Source organism: Zingiber officinale, chromosome 5A (genome assembly GCF_018446385.1).
Source record: "Zingiber officinale cultivar Zhangliang chromosome 5A, Zo_v1.1, whole genome shotgun sequence".
Taxonomy (NCBI): Eukaryota; Viridiplantae; Streptophyta; class Magnoliopsida; order Zingiberales; family Zingiberaceae; genus Zingiber; species Zingiber officinale.
This window is the reverse complement of record NC_055994.1, coordinates 27,853,685-27,875,142: the sequence shown is the minus strand read 5'-3', so window position 1 is coordinate 27,875,142 and position 21,458 is coordinate 27,853,685. Positions and strand designations below refer to the sequence as shown.

At 38.4% G+C, this 21,458-nt stretch overlaps 1 protein-coding gene across 2 annotated transcripts; it reads left to right on the top strand.

Annotated features, from left to right (window-relative positions):
• Positions 1–16,123: 16,123 nt before the first annotated feature.
• On the top strand, positions 16,124–17,897 carry LOC121980357 (transcription factor bHLH144-like). 2 transcript variants are annotated; one of them, XM_042532363.1, is made up of 4 exons: positions 16,124–16,487; positions 16,589–16,670; positions 16,773–16,923; positions 17,010–17,897. In XM_042532363.1, the coding sequence occupies exon 4, from the start codon at positions 17,206–17,208 to the stop codon at positions 17,755–17,757; it is 552 nt and encodes a 183-aa protein (XP_042388297.1). In that variant the 5' UTR covers positions 16,124–16,487; positions 16,589–16,670; positions 16,773–16,923; positions 17,010–17,205; the 3' UTR covers positions 17,758–17,897. The 2 variants fall into 2 exon arrangements, with proteins under 2 accessions (XP_042388297.1, XP_042388296.1); XM_042532362.1 differs by having other exon boundaries at positions 16,124–16,670.
• The last annotated feature ends 3,561 nt before the right edge of the window (positions 17,898–21,458 follow it).

The window sequence follows — 21,458 nt, the reverse complement described above, 5'->3', positions numbered from 1 at the left end:
TCCAGATTTAGCACATGTGCTAGAATACCCCAAATCCGAATATGTCTTAGACTAGGCTTTTGCCCATTCCACAATTCTATGGGAGTAGAGGATACTGATTTAGAATATACTAAGTTCAGAATGTGCGCTGTCGTTTCTAGAGCGTATCCCCAAAACGAATTTGGTAATTCTGAATAACTCATCATCGATCTAACCATCTCCATAAGAGTCTTATTCCTTCATTCTGCTACACCATTCTGTTGGGGTGTACCAGGTGTGGACAACTGGGATTGAATCGCGGCCTCTGATAAGTAATTCCTAAATTCTCCTAAGAGGTATTCGCCACCAGAATCAGACCGTAGTGTCTTGGTACTTTTACCAAGACGTTTCTCCACATCAGCCTTGTACTCTTTGAATTTATCAAAGCACTCAGACTTGCGGTGCATCAGGTAAATACATCCGTATCTTGAATAATCATCTATAAAAGAGACAAAATATTCAAACCACCTCTTGCTTGGATAGACATAGGATCACACAAATCAGAATGAACCAGTTCTAACGTTTCTTTGGCTCTATACCCCTTGGCCTTAAAAGGTCTCTTGGTCATCTTACCTTCCAAGCAAGATTCACTGGTTGGAAAATTTTTCAACTCCAATGGACCCAAGAGTCCATCAGCTATGAGTCTTTGAATCCTACTTAGGTTAATATGACCAAGCCTTAGATGCCAAAGATACGTTTGGTTCATCTCCGAAGGTTCCTTTCTCTTATTGGAATTAGAATATGTGTTATTAATTTCCATATTTTGCTTTGTGGGAGAAATTGGATTTAAAGTATATAAATTGCCAACCAATGCACCAGAACAGATAATCACCTTATTTCTCTTTATAATGACATTGTTACTAAAGGAAATAGAATATCCATCCAAATACAGTTTAGAAACTGAAATTAAATTCTTTCTAAAACTGGGTACATAAAGACAATTTCTTAAAATCAAATTTCTATTCCTATCAAAAGATAAGTAGACGTCTCCCACTGTAACAGCCGACACCTTAGTAGCATTGCCCATGTAGATGGTTATCTATCCATCAAATAGTCGTTGGGTTTCCTGGAACCCCTGCAAAGAATTGCAGACATGATCAGTGGCTTCCGTATCTACACACCAGGTGCTGGTAGATAACACCGCTAAACATGTTTCAACTACTAGAGCATGAGATATACCTTTATTGTTCTGATTCCTACGAGGACAGTCTGCCTTCCAATGTCCTGACTGCTTACAGATGAAGCACTTTCCCTTCGGCTTCTTCATTCCAGCTTTCTGTCCTGTACCCTAAGGTTTATTCACCTTCTTTACTGAAAAGACCCGTTTCTTCTTCTTCTTGCCTTTCGACTTAGAAGTAGAACTATTTTCAGCATAGTGAATCTGAGAACTGTGACGAAATATTCCTTCTGCTGCCTGTAGTTCTGTCAGAAGTTCCGCCAACATATACTCTCTTTTGTTTATGTTATAGTTCAGGCAGAACTGCTCAAAACTTCTGGGTTGCGTTTGGAGAATTATATCGACCTGGGTTTCCCCATCGATTTCTCCTCCAAGAACTTGTATTTCGTTCAGATAGGCCATCATTTTGAGGATATGATCTTTTACAGGTGTTCCCTCAGACATGGTGGCTGTTATTAATTTTCTCATTGCCTCTTGCCTAGCAGTTCGACTCTGGTGCCCAAAGAGTTCTTTGAGATTGTTCATTATATCATAAGCTGTTGGTAAATCTTAATGATGATGTTGCAATACATTTGATATTAATGCCAAAATGTAACACCGCGCCATCTCATCAGCTTTTACCCATTTCTTATGATACTTAATCTCCTCTGGGGTAGAGTCACCGTCAGGTGCATTAGGGCAAGCCTCAGTCAGTACAAACTTATAGCTTTCAGCAGTAAGAACAATGTCCAAGTTTCTTTTCCAATCAATATAGTTGGGACCAGTAAGTTTGTTCTCTTTCAGTATAATGGCCAGTGGGTTGAAAGTCATCCTAAGAATCACAAAAATAAACTTTGGTCAAGACTCTAAATTTAGAATAATATTGATTCCTCAAACAATACTATTTTAAATTAACCAACACCTCATATCACCGTGAATTTTGCATGCCACGATAGTGTGAACGTATACAAAATCAAACATTTGTAAGAGGAGGGTTTACCCATTAATTTTATTCTTGTCAACCTAACTTTATGACAAATAAAATTAATAGTTGATTTTCCTTCGGCCACACAAATAATAGCAGTGACTCCGATGGGGAGGATACTATTAGACGTGCTTAAGTGTATACCATTACTTGACACTAAGTCCATTAATAAGATTGTGCCCCTTTCGATGGGGAAGATCACACGCTCTTAATTAATTTCCTATAGTCATTCTAAATGGAAGTTTGATCTAGTGATCCGCAAACAAACTCATCCGATATGGAGGAAGGCACTCAGAGCCAACGCGCAAATTTGTTTGCATCACTTACAAACCGGTAATGGAGACCGTGGAATTTATTAAAATAAATCCCTCTCCCACTTAGTTATTTAAAGTGAGGAATTTTAAACTATCCTAGCATACATCTCATGCATACACACACATCACAGTAAATAAAAGCAATAAATATGGAAATTTATATTCCAACTATTATGACATTTTTCCATCACTGTCTTCAGTACGCTCCAACCTTAGCTGCTGCCATCTTTAGCCACCGCTATCGGGTCGAGTCGTCGCATCCATCTCGCTTCTTATTCCGCTGCGCCTCTGGTCCTCCAAAAGTACCATGCCTTGCAAGCATCCGATCCGCGACAAATATAGAATTTTACATATATCGATCCTATATTCCATAAAGGAATATACATGTATTCTAGATCAAACAAAAATAAAATTCTAAAAATAATACAACTCTGCTGTATTTGATACATACAATCATGGACACAAAATAATGCCCTTGACATGTCCAAGGGTCCAATCACACACAATATCTAAATGTCATAATAGTTGGAGCCTGCAATCACAGAATTAGCACATCCTACTATTATCCTGCCTAAATTATGTATGACATATGCATAATTAATTTGAAAACCAAAACACACAGAGGCAAACCCTAGCTCTGATACCAATTGTTGGTTAGTCCTAGGAAAATCGTATCAGTTCCACTGTACAAAATTTTGTACAAGTGTCGAATATTTCCTTAAATAACCTATTGTGTTCTTTAGAAGTTAAATTAGGAATCACAGATGGAACTTAACATCATTGATTCTAAATTTAACTTATCTGTTCTTAATGATTTAGATTTGAACGCAAGCGGAACTTAACACTATTGATTCAAATCCATCTATGTTATTAATTCTATTAAATATTAATTTCCAAAATTGACTTCCAGGACTGCATGGCGAGGCACATGACCTTCTTGGATATATGAGAGCAACCACCACCGCCTAGACAAAGCCTTTTAAGGAAAGCTAATATTTAATTTCCTTAAATAACTCTAGGTTAACCAAAAAGAACAATCGAATCACAAATTCAAAAAAGAGGAAAACACAAACTCAAAAAACTAATTCAAAAAACTAGATCTAATCTCTCTTGTGTTTGGAATTCTTACAGAGAAAAATAACTAGCATGATGCGGAAAACAATTGCTAATTATACCTTCTCTTTGTATGCTAATGACCTCGAGATCTTCTGCCGTATTCCTCACCTCACCTTGGACGTCGTGTGGGCAACGAACCTCCAAGATGATCACCACCCAAAAGCTTTCTTCCTCTTCCTCTAAGATCCAGCCACCACCACCACCAAGGAGAAGAGAGCAAAGGGAAAGGGAGAAGAGAGAGGGTCGGCCACCAAAAGATCCTCCAAGCAAGAGAATAAGAATTGTATCTCATGAAGCCTCCTCACCCCTTATTTTATATTAGTTGTCCAAGGCAAATAAGGGAAGAATTTTTACAAAAATTAAAATCTTCCTCTAGTTTTTCTTTTCCCTTTTAATTTTCCTTTTCTTTCCTCTTGATTGAATCAATCACCAAATCAATTTGGATGATGATTTTATTTTTTTGTTTTGGCCGGCCACCTTACTTGGGCACTAAGCAAGGGTGGCCGACCCCCATAAGAGGAAAGGAATATTATTTTTTATAAAATTTTACAAGAAGAAAAATTCCTATAAAATTTTATAAGCTCTCTTTCCTAAAGTAGGAGTTAAAAAAGGAAAGTTCTAAAAATTAAAACCATGTTTTAAAATTTAAAACTTCTCTTATAAAATTTCCTTTCATAACATGGTGATAGAAAATTTAAATTTTAAAACTTATCTTCCTTTTTTTCTTAAACCATGAGGATGGTTAAAAAGGGAAAGTTTTAAAATCTTTTAAACTTTCTTTTAAAACATGTGGCCTAATTCAAATAAGGAAAGTTTTTAAAATTAAAATCTCTCTTTTAAAACTTATAGTTTTCTACAAAGAGAAGATTTTAAAAATTCAAAACAACCCTCCTTGTTTGATTAATGTGGTCGGCCCCTACTAGCTTGGTCACCAAGCAATAGGGCCGCCCCTATAGAAGAGGATGTAGCCGGCCATTGCTTGGTCACCAAGCAATGGACCGGCCCCCTTCTTGTACACCAAGAAGGGCCTTACATTTGGATGGACTTTAGGCTATAATGAGGCTAGGACAGGGACCTAGAGGAGAAATTGATTTTGGCCTTCCGATGAGCTTGAGTATCCCGTGCTCGCCTCGAACACACAACTCAAGTTCATCGATAATAACTCATTCCACTAAAGAGTTTTTATCACACTACCGCACCAATCCCAAATTACATTATGGGCTCCTTCTTATCATGAGTGTGTTAGTCTCCCTGTGTTTAAGATAACAAATGCCCACTAATTAAGTAAGTTACTGACAACTTACTTAATTAATATTTAGCTCCAAGAGTAGTACCACTCAACTTCATTGTCATGTCGGACTAAGTCCACCTACAGGGTTTAATATGACAATCCTTATGAGCTTCTCTTGGGGACATTCTCAACCTAGATAACTAGGACACAGATTCCTTCTATAATCAACAACACACACTATAAGTAATATCATTTCCCAACTTATCGGACATATTAATTTATCGAGCTAAACCTCACCCTTTGATAAGTCAAAGAAATAAATATTAAATATATGTGCTTGTTATTATATTAAGATTAAGAGCACACACTTCAATAATAACTAAGGTCTAGTTCTTTTATTTAGTCAGTACAAAAAGAACTTATCTAAAATGATCCTACTCAATACACTTAGAGTGTTTGAGTGTAATTTTATTAATCAAGATAAACTAATACTTAATTACACTATGACTATTCCGATGGTTTGTTCCCTTCCATCTTAGTTGTGAGCAACTATTTATAATTTATAAAGAACCGACAATATGATCTTCTATGTGTGACACCACACTCCATGTTATCTACTATATAAATTAATTGAACAATTACATTTAACAAATAAATGCAGATATTGACCAATGTGATTCTTTTATTTCAAAAATAAATGTTTACAAAAGCTAGGATTTTAGTATACACTCCAACAATCGACCCAGCCCTCAACTTCACTTTCCGTCAAGGATGGACTTGCTCGACTTGAGGAGTCTTCCGCGTAAATTCGACAGTCAATCTCGGAGGGTTTCACCTCTCTCTGGGGGGAGATGACCATCGGATTTCGACAACTAGACATACATATGCAATCGATCCTTCGAGCGTTACGAGTGGTTGAGCAGCCCCCACCTCCACCTGTTGGCGATGATTAGACCTGAGTGTTTTTAGTACACTATTATACATTGTATATCTAGTTCACTTGATCCATACAATTAGCTACTCTTTGCCACTTTTATTTGATTAATCTGGGAAATTTGTTTTTAGACTAGGACTGTTATTTTTAAAATATTTTTCAAATAGTTTACAAATTCTAGGGAAAAAATTTTTCTTATATTTTCTAGAAAATTCCTATTTCCTTTTAATTTCAAAAATAATTTTATCCTTAGTATAGATCAAATCTATAGAAAGCATGATCCCATAGATATAGATATCAAACATCTCACAAATATAATATCTCTACCTTGATTGTGTATTCAAAGACATAGAACGGCGTGAGATGCATAGGCAAATTTCCTGAACTTAAGATTCTTATATCAGTGTATCAACACAAGTCTGGGTGGAAAATATCAAAATTACAGTGATCAGCTTAAGTAATTCATCTTAGTCAAATACTAACTAGATACATTTACTTAACTTGACTAACCAAATGAATATTATTATCTTCTGATTGTCAATTAGTAATAAACGACTAGACATTTAAGGATAATTTCTAGATAAATATTTTTCTTAAATAATATCAAGTTCATGGGAGGATATTTGAAGCATTATTTCAAAAATATATTTTGAGACTTCCTAAGATTCCATTTTTGAATTTGAAAATTGTGTTTGAAAACTCTTTTAAAAATTACTTTAGAAATATTTACTTAAAAAAAGATTACTTAAAATAACTTAGAATATTCTTGTTAAAAATTTTAAAAATATTTTTAGCTTACAATCTCTAGTTTAAAGTATTTTAAAAATATTTCTAAGTTAAAAACTCTTAGTTAAAGAATATTTTGAAAATGCTTTGAACCCTTAGATTTTTTTTTTTGCTTAATTGAAAAAGTTTAGTTTGAAAATTATTTTGAAATGTACTTTGCAACCAACTCTTTAAATATTTTGAAAAGTGAGTTTGAAAATATCTTGGAAGTTAGTTTTAAAAATGTTGATATTATTTTACAAAAATTAACTTTCAAAACCTGTTATCAATTTTTCAAAATTGTGTGAAATTTTTTTAAACCACTTAACTCCTCCCTACAATAAATCTGCAAGTTTTTATGATTCTTTTGAAAAAAGCTTATACTCACTTGTGTATTGCAATACTTTGGTGTACTTACTTTATATTTTGTGATAAATGCCAAAGGGAGAGGATATGGGTTAGTAAGGAAAATAGAAAACAAAACTATAAATTTGAAAACCTTAATCCTAAAATATTCAAGAGAATATAACATAACTTGCTTAATTACTATTCTTTTTGCATTATTTTTCTAACTTTAACCCAGATTGTCATTGCATTAAAAATGGGGAGATTGCTGATATAGTTGGCACCAGTGGTCAAACCTGAGTTTTGATAAATAAAAAATAAGTTAAAGTTAGACATGTTGTGATCAAACCTTGTTACCGAGTGTGTAGGGTTGACTAAGCCCAATCAAGATATTCGATTCCTGATTGATTGAAGACCGGATGTGTGATTTCAATAAGTCACGATGTTTGATTCTCGATAAGGTGAAGCCCAGATGTGGAATTCTAGCAAGGGTTGGGATGTCTGACTCCTGATTAGAGAAAACCGGATGAGCAATTTTAGTAGGTCAGGATGTGCGATTTCAGATAGGAGAAGACCGAATATGCGATTTAATAGGTCGGGATGTTTGATTTTCAAAGTTCGAATATATGAATCTAGAGATAACTCTACACCTGGTAAGTTTAGGTAAGTCACTGGAGGAGAGTGATTAAGTGAGAACACGCCCCCATTCGAAGGGACAGTAGGCATCGGTCCAATTTAGGTTCATTTCAGAAATCTAAATTGAGACCCTGACTAGATCCTTATCTAGAGGAGACAATGTCTAATTACTACTCCTTATTATTACTGTGCTAATATTTATCTTACAGGTTGCTAGACTAATACTTTTTACAAGACAAAAGGAGCAAACAGGCCTTGGGTGAACAATACCTGAGATGCCTTAAAGCTTTGAAAGGCGCCTTCGTATTGTTCACGGAAGGTGCCTTCAATGCTGTGGAAGGTGCATTCACAGGATAAACTTCAGACTTCATCGCAAATAAGGAGTAAGATGTTTGGGATCAAACTTTGCAGGTTGGAGGCACCTTCAAGGCTATAGAAGGGACCTTCCACACCCTTTATAAGGGTATCTCTACCAAGCTTCAAGGATCGACTTCTATACGAGCTCCTATGTGCCCAATTTGGCTTTCCGACTGCTCCAGCTTTCTGCTGCTACCTTGCTACAACTCTATTAAGCCCAACTACTACTAAGAAGTCATCCAAACACTAAGCTCAAGTAGACCATCTATGAAAGTGTTTGGTAACATAACATAATTTTTGTTCTTAATTTTTATAAACAGAAAGTGTAGTCTATTATACTTCTTCGATTCTTTTGTACTCGATCCCTTCTTCCAGTAGTTCTAGAATAGGCTTTTAGAGATAGCTTCGTGGAATCTAGGTCTTAGAGTAGGAGCCGCCAAAGGCTCCGAACCAAGTAAATCCTTGTGTTCATGCCTTTTTTTCATTTCTATCTATTTCTTTTTTTTTATTGTGTACTCTTGTTTTAAAATGAAAAATATAAGCTTTTGAAAACCACATGATTCACCCCCCCTCCCCCCCGGCTCTTACATGCGTCTCGATCCAACAAAGGGAAGGTTATAGACTACCGAAAATTGATAGAGGAATTTTAGCTCACTGGAGGAAGCTTCATCACGCTACACCTTAGTAAGAGAGGTAACAGGAAGAGCAGATGCTGAATGCAAGACAAAAGCCAGAGAGTTAGCCGGCTGAGATGGGACCCTCGGGCTGGACTTTTAGAGGGAAGAGAGGGCAAAGTCTGCTCAGAAAATTGGGTAGGGACTTCCTCCTGGGCTAGTATAAGATAGGGTGAAGGTACCCCGATCGGAGATGCTCACCCTTCAGGAACTTGGAAAGGGATGAGTTGGTGCCTCTTGCGCCTCCTCTTTAGTGGTGCCTCCAGATCGGATGGAGAATCTTTGGAGGTCGGAAGAGGATTGGAGGGCAGCTCCTCTGTTGCAATCACTGTGCTAGATTTAGTTACTCGGTTACTAGAGACCACGCTAGTAGGGTCGGCAGGCTATTGTGCTCGCTCGGCCAAAATCATTTTCTCCTACCGAGCAAACTCCTCATCCTCCAGTTGAATGCGCTAAAAAACTAGAGCCTCATAGAAAGCACCCACTATATAAAACAAAAAAGAACTTAGTTAGTGATTACATAATGGACAAGTTGGTAAGGCTTACTGAAGGAACAAGGAAGTGACACTCAAACGAGGCTCAAGCTGAATAAATAAAGCATACCCTCTCTCAGCAACTTGGGAGCCTTGAATTATATACCGCTCAGTTTCTTCAAGTAGAAAATGAAGCATGCATGGATCTTATTTAAAGTTCCCAATATCTAGAATGGGTGAAAGGATCAATTGCCATGTAGTCGGCAGGAAACAAACTCAGGTGTTTGAATAAAAAAATAATGAGATTTTCATCCCTTATTTGATGATGATAGGTCCCTAAAGAACACTGCCTTAGGACGAGATTGAAATATAAAGACCCCCCCCCCTCCCCCCCCCCCTCCCCAACTCTGATTTTTTAGGGCAAAAAAAATAATGGAAGTTGGGGGAATGCGATATAGGTGGAACAAAATGAACATCCCGTAGATAGTGCAGAATGCATTTAGGGCAAGCTGTTGAAAAGGAAGATGGAAGTAATGACCTATCTGAGAAAGAAAAGAGGGGATGGGTGTAGGATGAAAGCATAAAATGGCTAAGATTTAATCTTTAAAAAAGTAATATAGCCAGGAGAGGGTGATGAGGATGATCTTGGGGAGTTGGAATGGGGGCATTATAGTCCTTGGGGATTTCATATTGTAGGCGGAGCACTTCTCAATCGCAATTATTAAAATTTGAATGTGTGAAGGTGTACCAGGGAGCAAATGTTTCCTGCACCATGAGGAAATAGGAGGAAAATAGAGGAAGATCAAGGGAGGAACTTACTAGCACCAATTACAAGAAAGTTTTTGATGGAGATTGCCAGAGGGAGGGCCAGAGAAGATGAAACACAAGTGATTAGTTTCCTCATCACTTAAGTTTTTTTAAACAGAAGCCATGAGCTACTTTCCAATCTCACCCGTTTGATCGAAATTGCCTACTCACTGGTAATTGTTAGATTGCAAAGAAGGGAGTGTTGTGGATTCATATGAGATAGTGGGGCACATGGCATTTACCCATAAATGAGCATTTATGATGGAGAATACAATCACATCATTAAGTTGGAAAAAAACTTCCTGCATATCATCGGCGCATTTCTTGGCTTGTCAAAACCCAGCATGCAACTTTCCAAAATAAAGGTTGAGCGCAATATTTAAAGTGCAAGCGGGAACATGGTCAGACGGCCAAATCAAAAACATGTTCAGTCGGTCAGATTGATAATATGGGTGATCGGACTAAGATAAGACTCAGGTCAGTCAGTCGGCTAGAAGCCTCATTCGATTAGACTTGAAAGGGAGGCTAGTGATATGGGATGTTACGAGTGGGCCCAAAAATAATGTGAAAGTCAAAGTTAAGGTGAGGTGGTAGCCAGCGCGCCACCCTCATCAAAGCTTAGCCTCTCACTTGATGCTAAGGACTTCAGTATAAGGACGACTAGCTTAAAGGGTAGTCGTGATTGAAGGATCCAATGCTCCACTTGTGAACAATCGGTCAACACAAAGGTAGATCGAAACCATGGCCCGCACCGCATAACTCTATTATATACCCGTCCGGTCCAAAGGCCAGTCGATCGTATTTAAGCTTAGTGTTCGCTCTCAATATAGGGTCGAATGTCTCTATATCTGGGCATGCTCAATAGACCTATCTCTCCAATCAACACCAAGACAGCTAGACTAAACCCAAATGACTCCAAAGTTAATTGAGCATATGAGGTTAAGTTCTCCACTTCTGCAATAGGTTACAAAGGGCATCCTACAGTGTAGTACAACCTCCAGTATAAATCAGACTATTACAAGGTAGGTTGCACCTATGAGTCTGAGCGCCTTATTATCCAACAGTCAACCTTCCATCGTATAACTGGTAAGTCCTAGAGCTAATCAAACCTTCAAGACTTAGCTCCTCATTATTTAGAAAATCTCCAACATGAGTCTATGCGCACATTATTGACCGGACTTATGGTCGGTTAGACTTATGGGATTAAACTCCCTCTTCAAAAAAAATACATAAGGTTATTTTCATTACAAAATCGATTCGACATAAAGATGGTCGGGATACCCCGTTTGTCCAAGTGTCCATCTAGGCTATATTCCAGGCGATAACATTGTCAGGGAATTACAATAGATTATTAGAATAATAGTTATCTATTAGAGAATATTCTTCGGTTAAAACATATGCATTCAATGGAACCTTCTTACGAAGGTATATATATATATATATATATATAATTTCATACTATACACCTTCCATTATTTGGCATCTTCTGACATCGAATATTCCTTGTCACCTCATTATTATGAGATTATCAGAGATGATATAAGAGGTGGGGTTTCTCTACTCCAGGAGGTACATTTTACGCACTTTACTTACCAGAGCACAATATTTCTCTCTATTATGCCCACTTAATTTTACCTTAATTCCTCTCCACTTTTCATTCGGCCATCTACTGACTTGAGTGGCGAATGGCCTACGCTAGGGACCCTTTTCCTAGTTTTTACCCTAATGTTCTGTGGTATTTCTTTTCCATGTGTATAGAGAGGAGGGAGGCACTCGGAACCTCTTGTTCCAGCCCATTATATTTTTCTTTCATATAAAGTCTTCTTCGGGTCAACAACATCGTCATCTTCCTAGCGTGCCATTTCCTCTGGTTTTAGACATAATCAGAATAAAACAAAACAAAGGTGGTAGAAGGTAAAAGTGTTGAGTGAGTTTTTTAACAAAAAAAAAATAAAGAAAGAAAAAAAAAATCAAAGAATGCAAAAAAAGAACTATCCTTCATCATATTCATGCATACATATGCTATTGTGATTTTAAAAAGAGCAAAACAAATTCTAGAGTTCAACTGTCATGAATGCATATCACACAAAAAGATAGTAAGAATTAGGCATACGATAGTCCTCATTGGGTAGTTTGGCAATCAAACTCAATTAATCAAAATAGAATTTTTCACCATGCTAACCAATAGCATGCAAGTAGAATATTCAATCATGTCCAATAACCTAAAACTTAACAGCCAAACTTAAGGAACTTTTATGATTCTCAAGTTATTATTAAGAATCACACATGAAGAATTTATTTAAAATCAAGTGCTATAAAGATCAAACAAAGTGCAAAGTATGAAAGAAAAATATGAAAGAAAAGTATGAAAACAAAGAATAAAGTGCAAACTAACTCTCAAGTATAAAGACAAAAGACAGTATGAAGTATAATGAAAAGAAAAGAATGGACTTCCCTAATATCTTGGCGGTTGAAGATAATTCAAAAGTAATATCCATGATGGTAGTGGGATGGTCCAGGTAGAAGAGAGAGTTATCCTCGTGTACTCAGTGTCAATAAATGTCTCTCCTTCCATAATTATCTCCTTGTAAATACCTCAAGGTGGTTAAGGTGCAGAATCTAAGCTAGAGGTGGAATACTAAGAATTGACGTAAACTCTTATCCTTCCACCATTTGCTCTTTGAAAGTTCTCCCTAGAGGTTGAAGGCGGTTCAGATAGAGCAACCATTCTCGAGGCATATGACATGCAAGGTAAGAAGAAGATGCAACAATCTCAAACTCTATCAAGTATGTATCAAGGAATGAATATCAACTAATAAAATCAATCACTGGTACCTTTAAGAAGTTTTTTGAAAGATCATAAGAAATACTAACCTTATCATGTTAGAAGATACCTGGATGTTCTGAAACAATGACTGTGGTCTCCTCCTGGTCAGGTAATGGCTTGGCTCAAGTGAATGTACAACTAAAGGAAGTGATTTTTGGGGCTCTGCCTCTATAGCAAAAGTCCCTACACTCTCCTCATCAACAAATGCATAATCAAACTCAACTTGCTACCCATCATCATCAACAACACCTACATCATCAACAAAATCTACTCCTGCAACATCAACAATGTCAATAAAAATTTTTAAACAGAATTTGCAACAACAATAATATCAGAGTAAGGATCATTTATAGCTACAACATCACAATGCAAGGAGGTAGAGGAGTCCTGTAGAATTATATACTTAGAGATAATATTAATACAAACTCCATAATCCATCTTCTCGGGCACGTCAATGTCATCAGGAATGGTCTCTAAGTGAAATTGACTAGAGCCTTTTGCTTGTAGTTAGCTAATGGATACTACAATTTGATCCAACTATATTTGACAATTCTGTAAATAACACTTCATTTCTTTGTTAGGATTGAAGAATGTATGCTTCATTTTATTGTAAGAGCTCATCCATTTTTTGCATTGAAGTTTTTATTTGATCTCAAGCAAAAACTTCTTCACTGTAGACTTGGATTGCTCCATAGGAAATTGGCTCCACTTGTTGGCATGGTTGTGACCAAGTAGGCATATAATCATCCTGAAATTCTTATGGGCTCTAATATACTGAATACGACTCAGTAAAATATTCACGTGTGTCCTCATACCTGAAATGTAAATAATCCAGCTAATTAGAATTATAGATATTTGAAAATGACTCGTACTTATTTTATTGTTCAATGGGTGAGTAGTATTGAGGCTTAGGCTGGTAGTACTGAGGCTCAAGATTCCATTGTTGTGTGTTCCTATGTAATCTGGTTGTTCTCTCCAACTAGAACCATAAGTTTCATTAACACCTCTAAATCACTGATAATATGGATCTATGATCAAAGAAATTTTCTATTTTTATACTGAAACGCTAGGAAGTAAGATCAAAAGATATAGGAATATATAAATCAAACACATGGATATCTGAACGTGAAAGCACTTGACATTTTTTTTTTCAATTTTTTATTAACAAACAAAAAAGAAATAATTCTAAAATTATCAAACACCTCTACAATTCCCTAACAATGACGCCAAATTTGATAAACTAAATTTTATCATGATTTGGTATCAAATAATATCATCAAACCCTCACACTAATAGAGTATAAGGATAACTCAAATCGTCTCTCACAAGGAATACAATCAATATATGATAAATCTCAGGATCAAATTTTTTTGTGAATGGTTTTGGGGGTTGGGTTTTAAGCTGTAAATGCTAAAGACTAGAACATGACCTAATCAAATCTAATATATGCATTGAATAGAAAATAAATGAGACTATTCTACAAAAGTAAACTAACTCATGTACTTGGAAAACAAGCAATTAACCTAATCTAATCTAGTGATTTAAATGGGATTAATATGAATTGTGACATTGAAATTAACAAAAATCATTTAATCAAAGTCTAAATCGATTTCAAAGGAAATGTTTGGGAATTGAAACAGAACCATCAAGTTGATCATACAAAGGGAAATTACAACTAATAATGGAGAAATCAATGAATCTAAGGTTGCTTACAAATCGAGCTAGGGAAACCCATCCTCATCATGTCTAGATCAGAGGAAAGAGTCAACAGTGGTGATTTGAGATGCAAATGAGGTTGATGATTTGGCCGGGAGAAATAGAATTCCGAGGAAGATAGAAAATCCCTATCTTCTTCGTATCTCTGATGATGGTCGTAGTTCATATCTCAATTGATGATAGCAATTTAAACTCCGGGAAGCAACGGATCACAGTGGCGGCTGTTGAAGATGGAGCCTCAAATGGTGGCATCGTGAGATAGAATAGAAGGTGAATCTAGATGTGGAAATGATAGTGGAGCTTCGATGATGATCAAAGAAAAAGATGAAGTCGTGGGTGATGAAGAATCACTAATTAGGATTGGAATGATAGAGAATAGGTGGTTGGACGATCATGGGAGGACGGAAAATCCCTTAACCTCACGGTCTGTGCTCGTCCATTTCTTAACTATAGTTTCTCATTTGAACTGAATTTGGATGAATGGCTGAGAACTCTCTAAATTTGGGTCAACGAATGGATCAATTTAAATCTAGATTAAAGGTCTCAAATCTTGATCAATGGTTGTGCTTTACTCTTCTTTAATTTGGATGAATCAGATCTTTAACGGATGATTCAGATCACTTGAATCTCGAATGATTAGACTAGATTAGATCTTTTCCTTTAGCTTTAGATTTGACTCTAAATTTGACCTGATTTGAGTCTTATTCCCTTAGTTGCCTACAAAGAAGATCACATTTAAATATTTAGCAATAATTTCATAAATATAAAATAAATCACATAAAACTAAAAAAAATTCAAACTCATAAAATAGAGTATAAATACAAATTTAATATAAAAAAGATAAAAAAAAAATATAAATATAAAAACTTAAATATCATAATAAAATGATAACTATTAATCATCCACTCAAAAGTATCCATAATAAATACATATCATTTATAACCATTCCTTTGTTTTTTTAAATACTTTTTTAACTGTTTTTTTTCCTAATTTAATTCTGATTGAGAGCACATGTCAGCCCAATTCGGCCCAATTCGGATGTCCGTCATCAACGAAAAAGATAGTGATTGACCCGGCCAGATGTTTACACATCTCACGAGATGTGACAGTCTCTAGGGGTACGGCCTTGGGCCCAACATAAGTTGCCAGTCGGATAGGGGTCCACGTAGGTGGCGATCCATGTTCTCCAAATTCGTGCGAGAATAGATGAAGGCACAGCCTCCGATGAGGCAGTGATCGCCTGTCATTATGAGAACGAGAAGCGACGAGATCACGCTCTCAATTCGCATCGACGAAGACGGCGACGCCGATAGCATAGCAGGCCGCGGCAGCAGCTCCCTTGCCCTACGGCCCCGGGAGCAGCACGGTACAGAACAGCACAGCACAGCACCCACCTCCACCTGCAGGTTTCACAGCCCTAATCCCTAATGGCAGCCACTTCCCACGCGTGCTCCGTAGCACTCTCTGTCCTCATCCCCACACCACCACACTCACTAACTCTCATTGCATTTTGCCAGGCAGTGCATTGCCCACTGCAAAACGCATGATGACCGCAGCGCACCCAAATGATGCTCATGCTCCTCCCCTTCCTCCACTTACCCCGGCACTAATCTCATCAGCCATGGGTCTTCTCCGCCGTGGCCCCACCCCCAAGGCTGCATCCCACCGCTCCTCCTCCATCCCACGGCCGCACAGCAGCCCAAGTCACCAAAAGCGTCGTCCCCTTTATACGGCCGAGGAGCGGGCACGCGCAATGACGACGAACCGGGCGAGCGCGCGCGCACCTTCATCAGCCCCCATTAGCAATTGCCATCGCCTCTCTGTCTCTGTCTCTGCATCTGCATCCGCATCCTGCCTCTGCTTCCTCCACGCCGCATTAATTGCCCTGCCTCAATTTTAATGAAAGCGCACGGCTTTGGAAGCTCCCATCATTAGCCACCCCACAGGAAAGCGACGCCCGCTGCTGCACTAGTACATATATAGGGCTGGCAGCTGAGCGACCTCCACAGTACCACTTCCATGCCTATTATCCATAGCCCTCCCTCGTAGGCCATCCGACTCCCCTTGTCGCTCGATGCCTGCTCTAGCTTCGCAACTTCTTGTACTTGTGCGATTCGAGCTCAGCTTGATCCAGTAGGTCCCCCTCTATATATTCATTCCGTCTTCTGCTTTCCCATGCCTTCAAATTTCAGCTCAGTTTAATAACACGCACCCTGTTGAAACCTCGCCGGAAGATATTAATATCGTCAAAGTGTTCATGGCGGCGGGCTACTACGAGAAGTGCGTTCTCTTGGTCGTCTTCTTCCGCGTCATTCGGTAAGCTTCTCTCTTTTGTCATCTCCTCTGTTCCATGTCCTACTAAGAACGAAGTGGCTTGATTTGTTGTGATTCTCATTTGATGGATTACTTCTGTTGCAGGTAATCGAATCTGTTGCCTACCATCTGCTCGAATAAACTGAGAATGCACATTGAGGTCAGTCTGAAGAGATTCCCAAGGGTGGAGAAGGTCGGTAGGATTATAATGCGCGCCAGGATCATCGCTTATTCACAATTGTTAAAAGTTTGCCAGGTAGGTTTTTTTTATCAAACATCCTCGTGTTTCTTTACTTTGATAACTTTTATCTGCAATTAATCCATTTGTTTGGCACTTAGCAGGCTGAGTACTTCCGTCAGTTGCTTAAGCCTGTTACGTAGAAGCTACTTCGCTTCGCCCCTGTTTTCTTCCTTCTTTATCTCTCAAGATTCTGCTGGAGAAATTGGCACGCCATAGTTAGAAAAAAGACAAAAAAAAAAAAAAAAAACTCTTTCTTGCTATTTAAAAATTCTAGTCAATCGTTCTCCGCATTGAACGATGCGAAGGAACACAGGAAACTTCACCGGGAACGGTCCACCCGACGACGAATACGAGTACCGTGATCACTACCCTGCTCCTCTTAATAACATCGAGTTCGAGTCTACGGACACGTGCCCGAAGAACTACGTCATCTTCGACCAGACCCGTCACAAGAGCCGGGTCATGTTCCACCCCTCGCTCGCCCACAAGCTCGGGTCGCCGGGCTTCGACCCGCACGAAGCTGGCAAGAGCTCGTACAGAGACAACGACGAGGAGGCCGATGGCATCGACGCGCTGCTTAGCTCAGAAGAAGGAGATGACGACGACGACGATGACGACGTCGTCAGCACGGGAAGGACGCCTAGTTTTCGAGGAGACGTCGGAGGTAGCAGTAGCAGCAACAGCAGCGGGAGGAAGGCGAAGGTAAAGAAGATGGTGAAGACGTTGAAGGGGATCATCCCCGGCGGCGAACGCATGGATACTCCTGCCATGCTCGATGAGGCCGTTAAGTACCTCAAATCTCTCAAGGTGGAAGCCAAGAAGCTTGGAGTGAAACACCTTGACCATTAAATGGCAACGGAATCGTGTTCTTGGGACATTGTGATTCGAGCATGGGCATTGCGATAGTGGAAGAGTAGTTCTTGTGATGGTGGTCGACGTCTCTGTTTGGTCTAATCATTAATGAAGCTTTGAGCATGGCTAATTTTGCTTTTTCAGTTTTTTTTTTAATTGAGCTCAAGTCTAAGTTCAAACTTTTTTATTGAGGTCATTCATAAATTGAGATCAATATGAATGTGTACCGGCTAGAGGAAGAGGAAATGAAACAGTTAAGAACTAAAATTGAATGATTGTGTAAAGTCTAAATGTCTCTAATGTTTACTTATAAAATTGATATAGACATCTCTAATCATCCAAAATATTAGTCTAATTGATTAGATCATTCAAATGTGAATGTTAGACTCTAATGGTTGTAACTTTAATTGATTAGAAAATTTTTTTCAAATGACTAAACATCCTTCTAATCAATTGGAAATCCTTTTACTCGGGCAAAACTCAAAATTTTTTTTATTGCTTAGACTCTTATCTAGTCGACTAGAATTCTCTATTTGATTAATGTGATCTAATTAATTGGAATACTTTATTTCAATTGATAGAAATAGTAGGATATTCCTTCTTACTCAATCTGCCATAAGACTTCTATGCGGTTTGACATTTGAGTTAGTCGACAAATATGACTTGTGTATCTCCAAAAGTCATAAAATTGCAACAATAGTTCTAGGTAGCTTACCCAAACCTATCAATCACACATCCATATATTTTAGATGTCTAAACACAAATTTAAGATTATGTTATCATAATCGCACAATAGACTTCACATATATTTAGACCTTCAACTGCTCAATCTGACCTCTTGTTGATTTAGATCTCCTTCCTTTGAGTCTATAAAGCTCTTCTTTATATAGGCTTTCCGCCTTTGAGTACTCTGAACATCCTCTTGATTTGAGCCTTCCATTCGTAAGTCCATAAGCTATTTTTTTTAGTCCAAACTCTCTACCTTTAAGTATTCTAAACATCATTTCAAATTGGTCCTTTTGTCTTTGAGTCCATCAAGTTCTTCCTTGATCTAGGCTCTCCTCCCTCGAGTACTCTAAGCAACTCTTCTATTTGAGTCTTCTACTTTCAAGTCTGTCAAGTTCTTCCTCAATTTAGGCTCTCTTTGCTACGATCCGAGCCTCCTACCCTTAAGCTTATCACCACTATATCTAGTATACCTACTTGCAACTCCAAATTCATACCACAAGTAATCTATACACTTGATATAAAAATATTAAATATACACCTAACATAAATCATATTGTTAAATCATCAAAATAATGTAGTCTAACCCAACCACAAGGGACACATGGTTTCCCCAACAATTTTCATATTCTAATATACCTTTCTATTCTTTCAAACTAAAGCACCTCTTATAGTGGATCTTCATATTATTATTGTCATCTTCTCAATCGTCATTGGATTGCGTATACACCTAATGAAATCAACATTGGCATATATTGATTAATCAAATCACTTAGGGAAGACCTAGTAGATACTTTTCATTGCCCTTCATGGGAACTTCTGATGACCTTATTTGATTTTCAACTTGAGATGAGCAAGTTAGTAAGGATTATTAAGAAAATCGCATTTCTAGAGTTACTAAAATGATGAAACCATGGTAGCAAGCTTAACTCTCACAAGAGGGAGGAGGAGGCTCACACCTATAAATACTGTTCTAACCTTCCTAGTTTTATATCCATGTTCAATTTATCATTTTTTTATCTTGGGTTCCACATAGGTTGGAAGTCATCTAAAGGAGTTTCATTTTTCAGCACCATTAGTTCTCAGCGTCAAAATCTAGATCCTTGTTGTTGGATCGTGAAGAACGCTAGAGGGGGGGAGGGGGTGAATAACAATTGTCGAAAATCGATATAGAATTAAAGTGCGCAGCGGAAGAGAAAAATCAAAACAATGCTAACAAATTAATTTTTACTTGTTTCGGACCCTTCGTCGACTCCTACTCTAAGGCTCACACTCATCGAGTGCTTTCGTTGGACAATCCACTAACAATTCTCAAATCTTTACAAGAGGAATACAACAGATCTATAATTTAAGTGCAGAAATAAATAAAATACACCAACAACTTCTCAAAGATCTGGAAGACTGCGCTTTCAGTTGTTGGACTCACGTCACTCTGTCGTTGGAGTGGTGTTGCTCGGTCGTCAGAGCAGCGTCACTCGACCGTCGGAATCGCAGGAGCGTCTTTGGAGCAGCGCACAAGTGAGTAATCGCAGAAGAAACTTGTTATCTTTTCTCCTGGTGGAAGGCTGCTTATATAAGCAGTTTTGGGCGCTTGGATCCCTTCCGGGCACCTGGATCCCTTCCGGGCGCCTGGACCATAACATCAGCCCATCCAATCAGCTTGCTCCAAATTGGCGTTGAGATAGATTTTTGCATTCCGGGCGCCAGACCTAATCCGGGCACCCGGACCTAACTTTTCCAGCAACTCATTTTCCTGCAAGAAAAGATTAGTCTGAGATAATAAAAATTATATTACTCTACAAAACAAAGTTAGCACAATATAGCAAATAGAGTGATAATTAGATTTTGTCTTCTCGAGACCAGAATCTAGTCAAGATCTCAACTTAGATTTCTGAAATAGATCTAAGTTGGATCAACGCCTATTATTCTCTCAAATGGGGAACGCGTCCTCACCAAGTCACTCCCCTCTAGTGACTTATCTTAACTTACCATTTTGTCAGACATCCGGTCAGTCCGTCGACGTGTCTGGACTTCGTGCTAACTATCCGATCGATCAGTTGACCTAGCTGGACTTCATGCTAGATATCCGGTCAGCCCGTCGACCTATCTGAACTTCATACCAGCTATCCGATCAACCTGTCGACCTAGCTGGATTTCTTCCCAGATATCTAGTTAGCCTGTCGACCTATCTGGGCATCTCCTGCACACTTAGTTTGTAACGACTCGGCCCTTTGGCCTTTTGGGCGGCCCTTGCGGCGGCCCACTAGCAGCCCCTTATGTCGTCGGCCCATTTGGCGAACTCTCATGTCGTCGACCGATAATCCTTTCGCCGTGCCGTTACTCACTAGGATTTTCCACCCCTGGCAGTGGATTTTTACCTTTCCCAGGATTCGAACTCTAGACCTCCAGGCTAAGTAGTAGAGTTTTATGAATCCTGGTAGCCAAGTGAACGACGCTCACTTGACTACCAGGATTCATAAAACTCTACTACTTAGCCTGGAGGTCTAGAGTTCGAATCCTGGGGAAGACAAAAATTCACTGCCAGGGGTGGAAAGTCCTAGTAAGTAATGACACGGCCAAAGGGTCATCGGTCGATGACATGAGAGGTCGTCAAATGGGCCGACAACATAAGAGGCCGCCAGTGGGCCACTGCAAGGGCCGCCCAAGAGGCCAAAGGATTGGGTCGTTACAATAAATTCGAGTCTTAATAGTGCTTAAAATATTTAGAAATGCTTTAGAAATATTCTAGAGATTTTTAAAAATTTTTAAAGTATTTTTTTGTAATTTTTGGAGTTCGTTTGGTATTTTTACCAAAAGGAAGAAGTTTTAAAAAAATAAATAGGTTCGGCCGAGGTTCGAACCCGCGACCTCCGACCCAACCCAAGTCTTAAGAGAAGCGTGATAGCCAAGTGCCCAAGCGAGCGGTGTTGATCAAATAACAGGCAGAATTATATTTAAGTAGTAGTTGATGA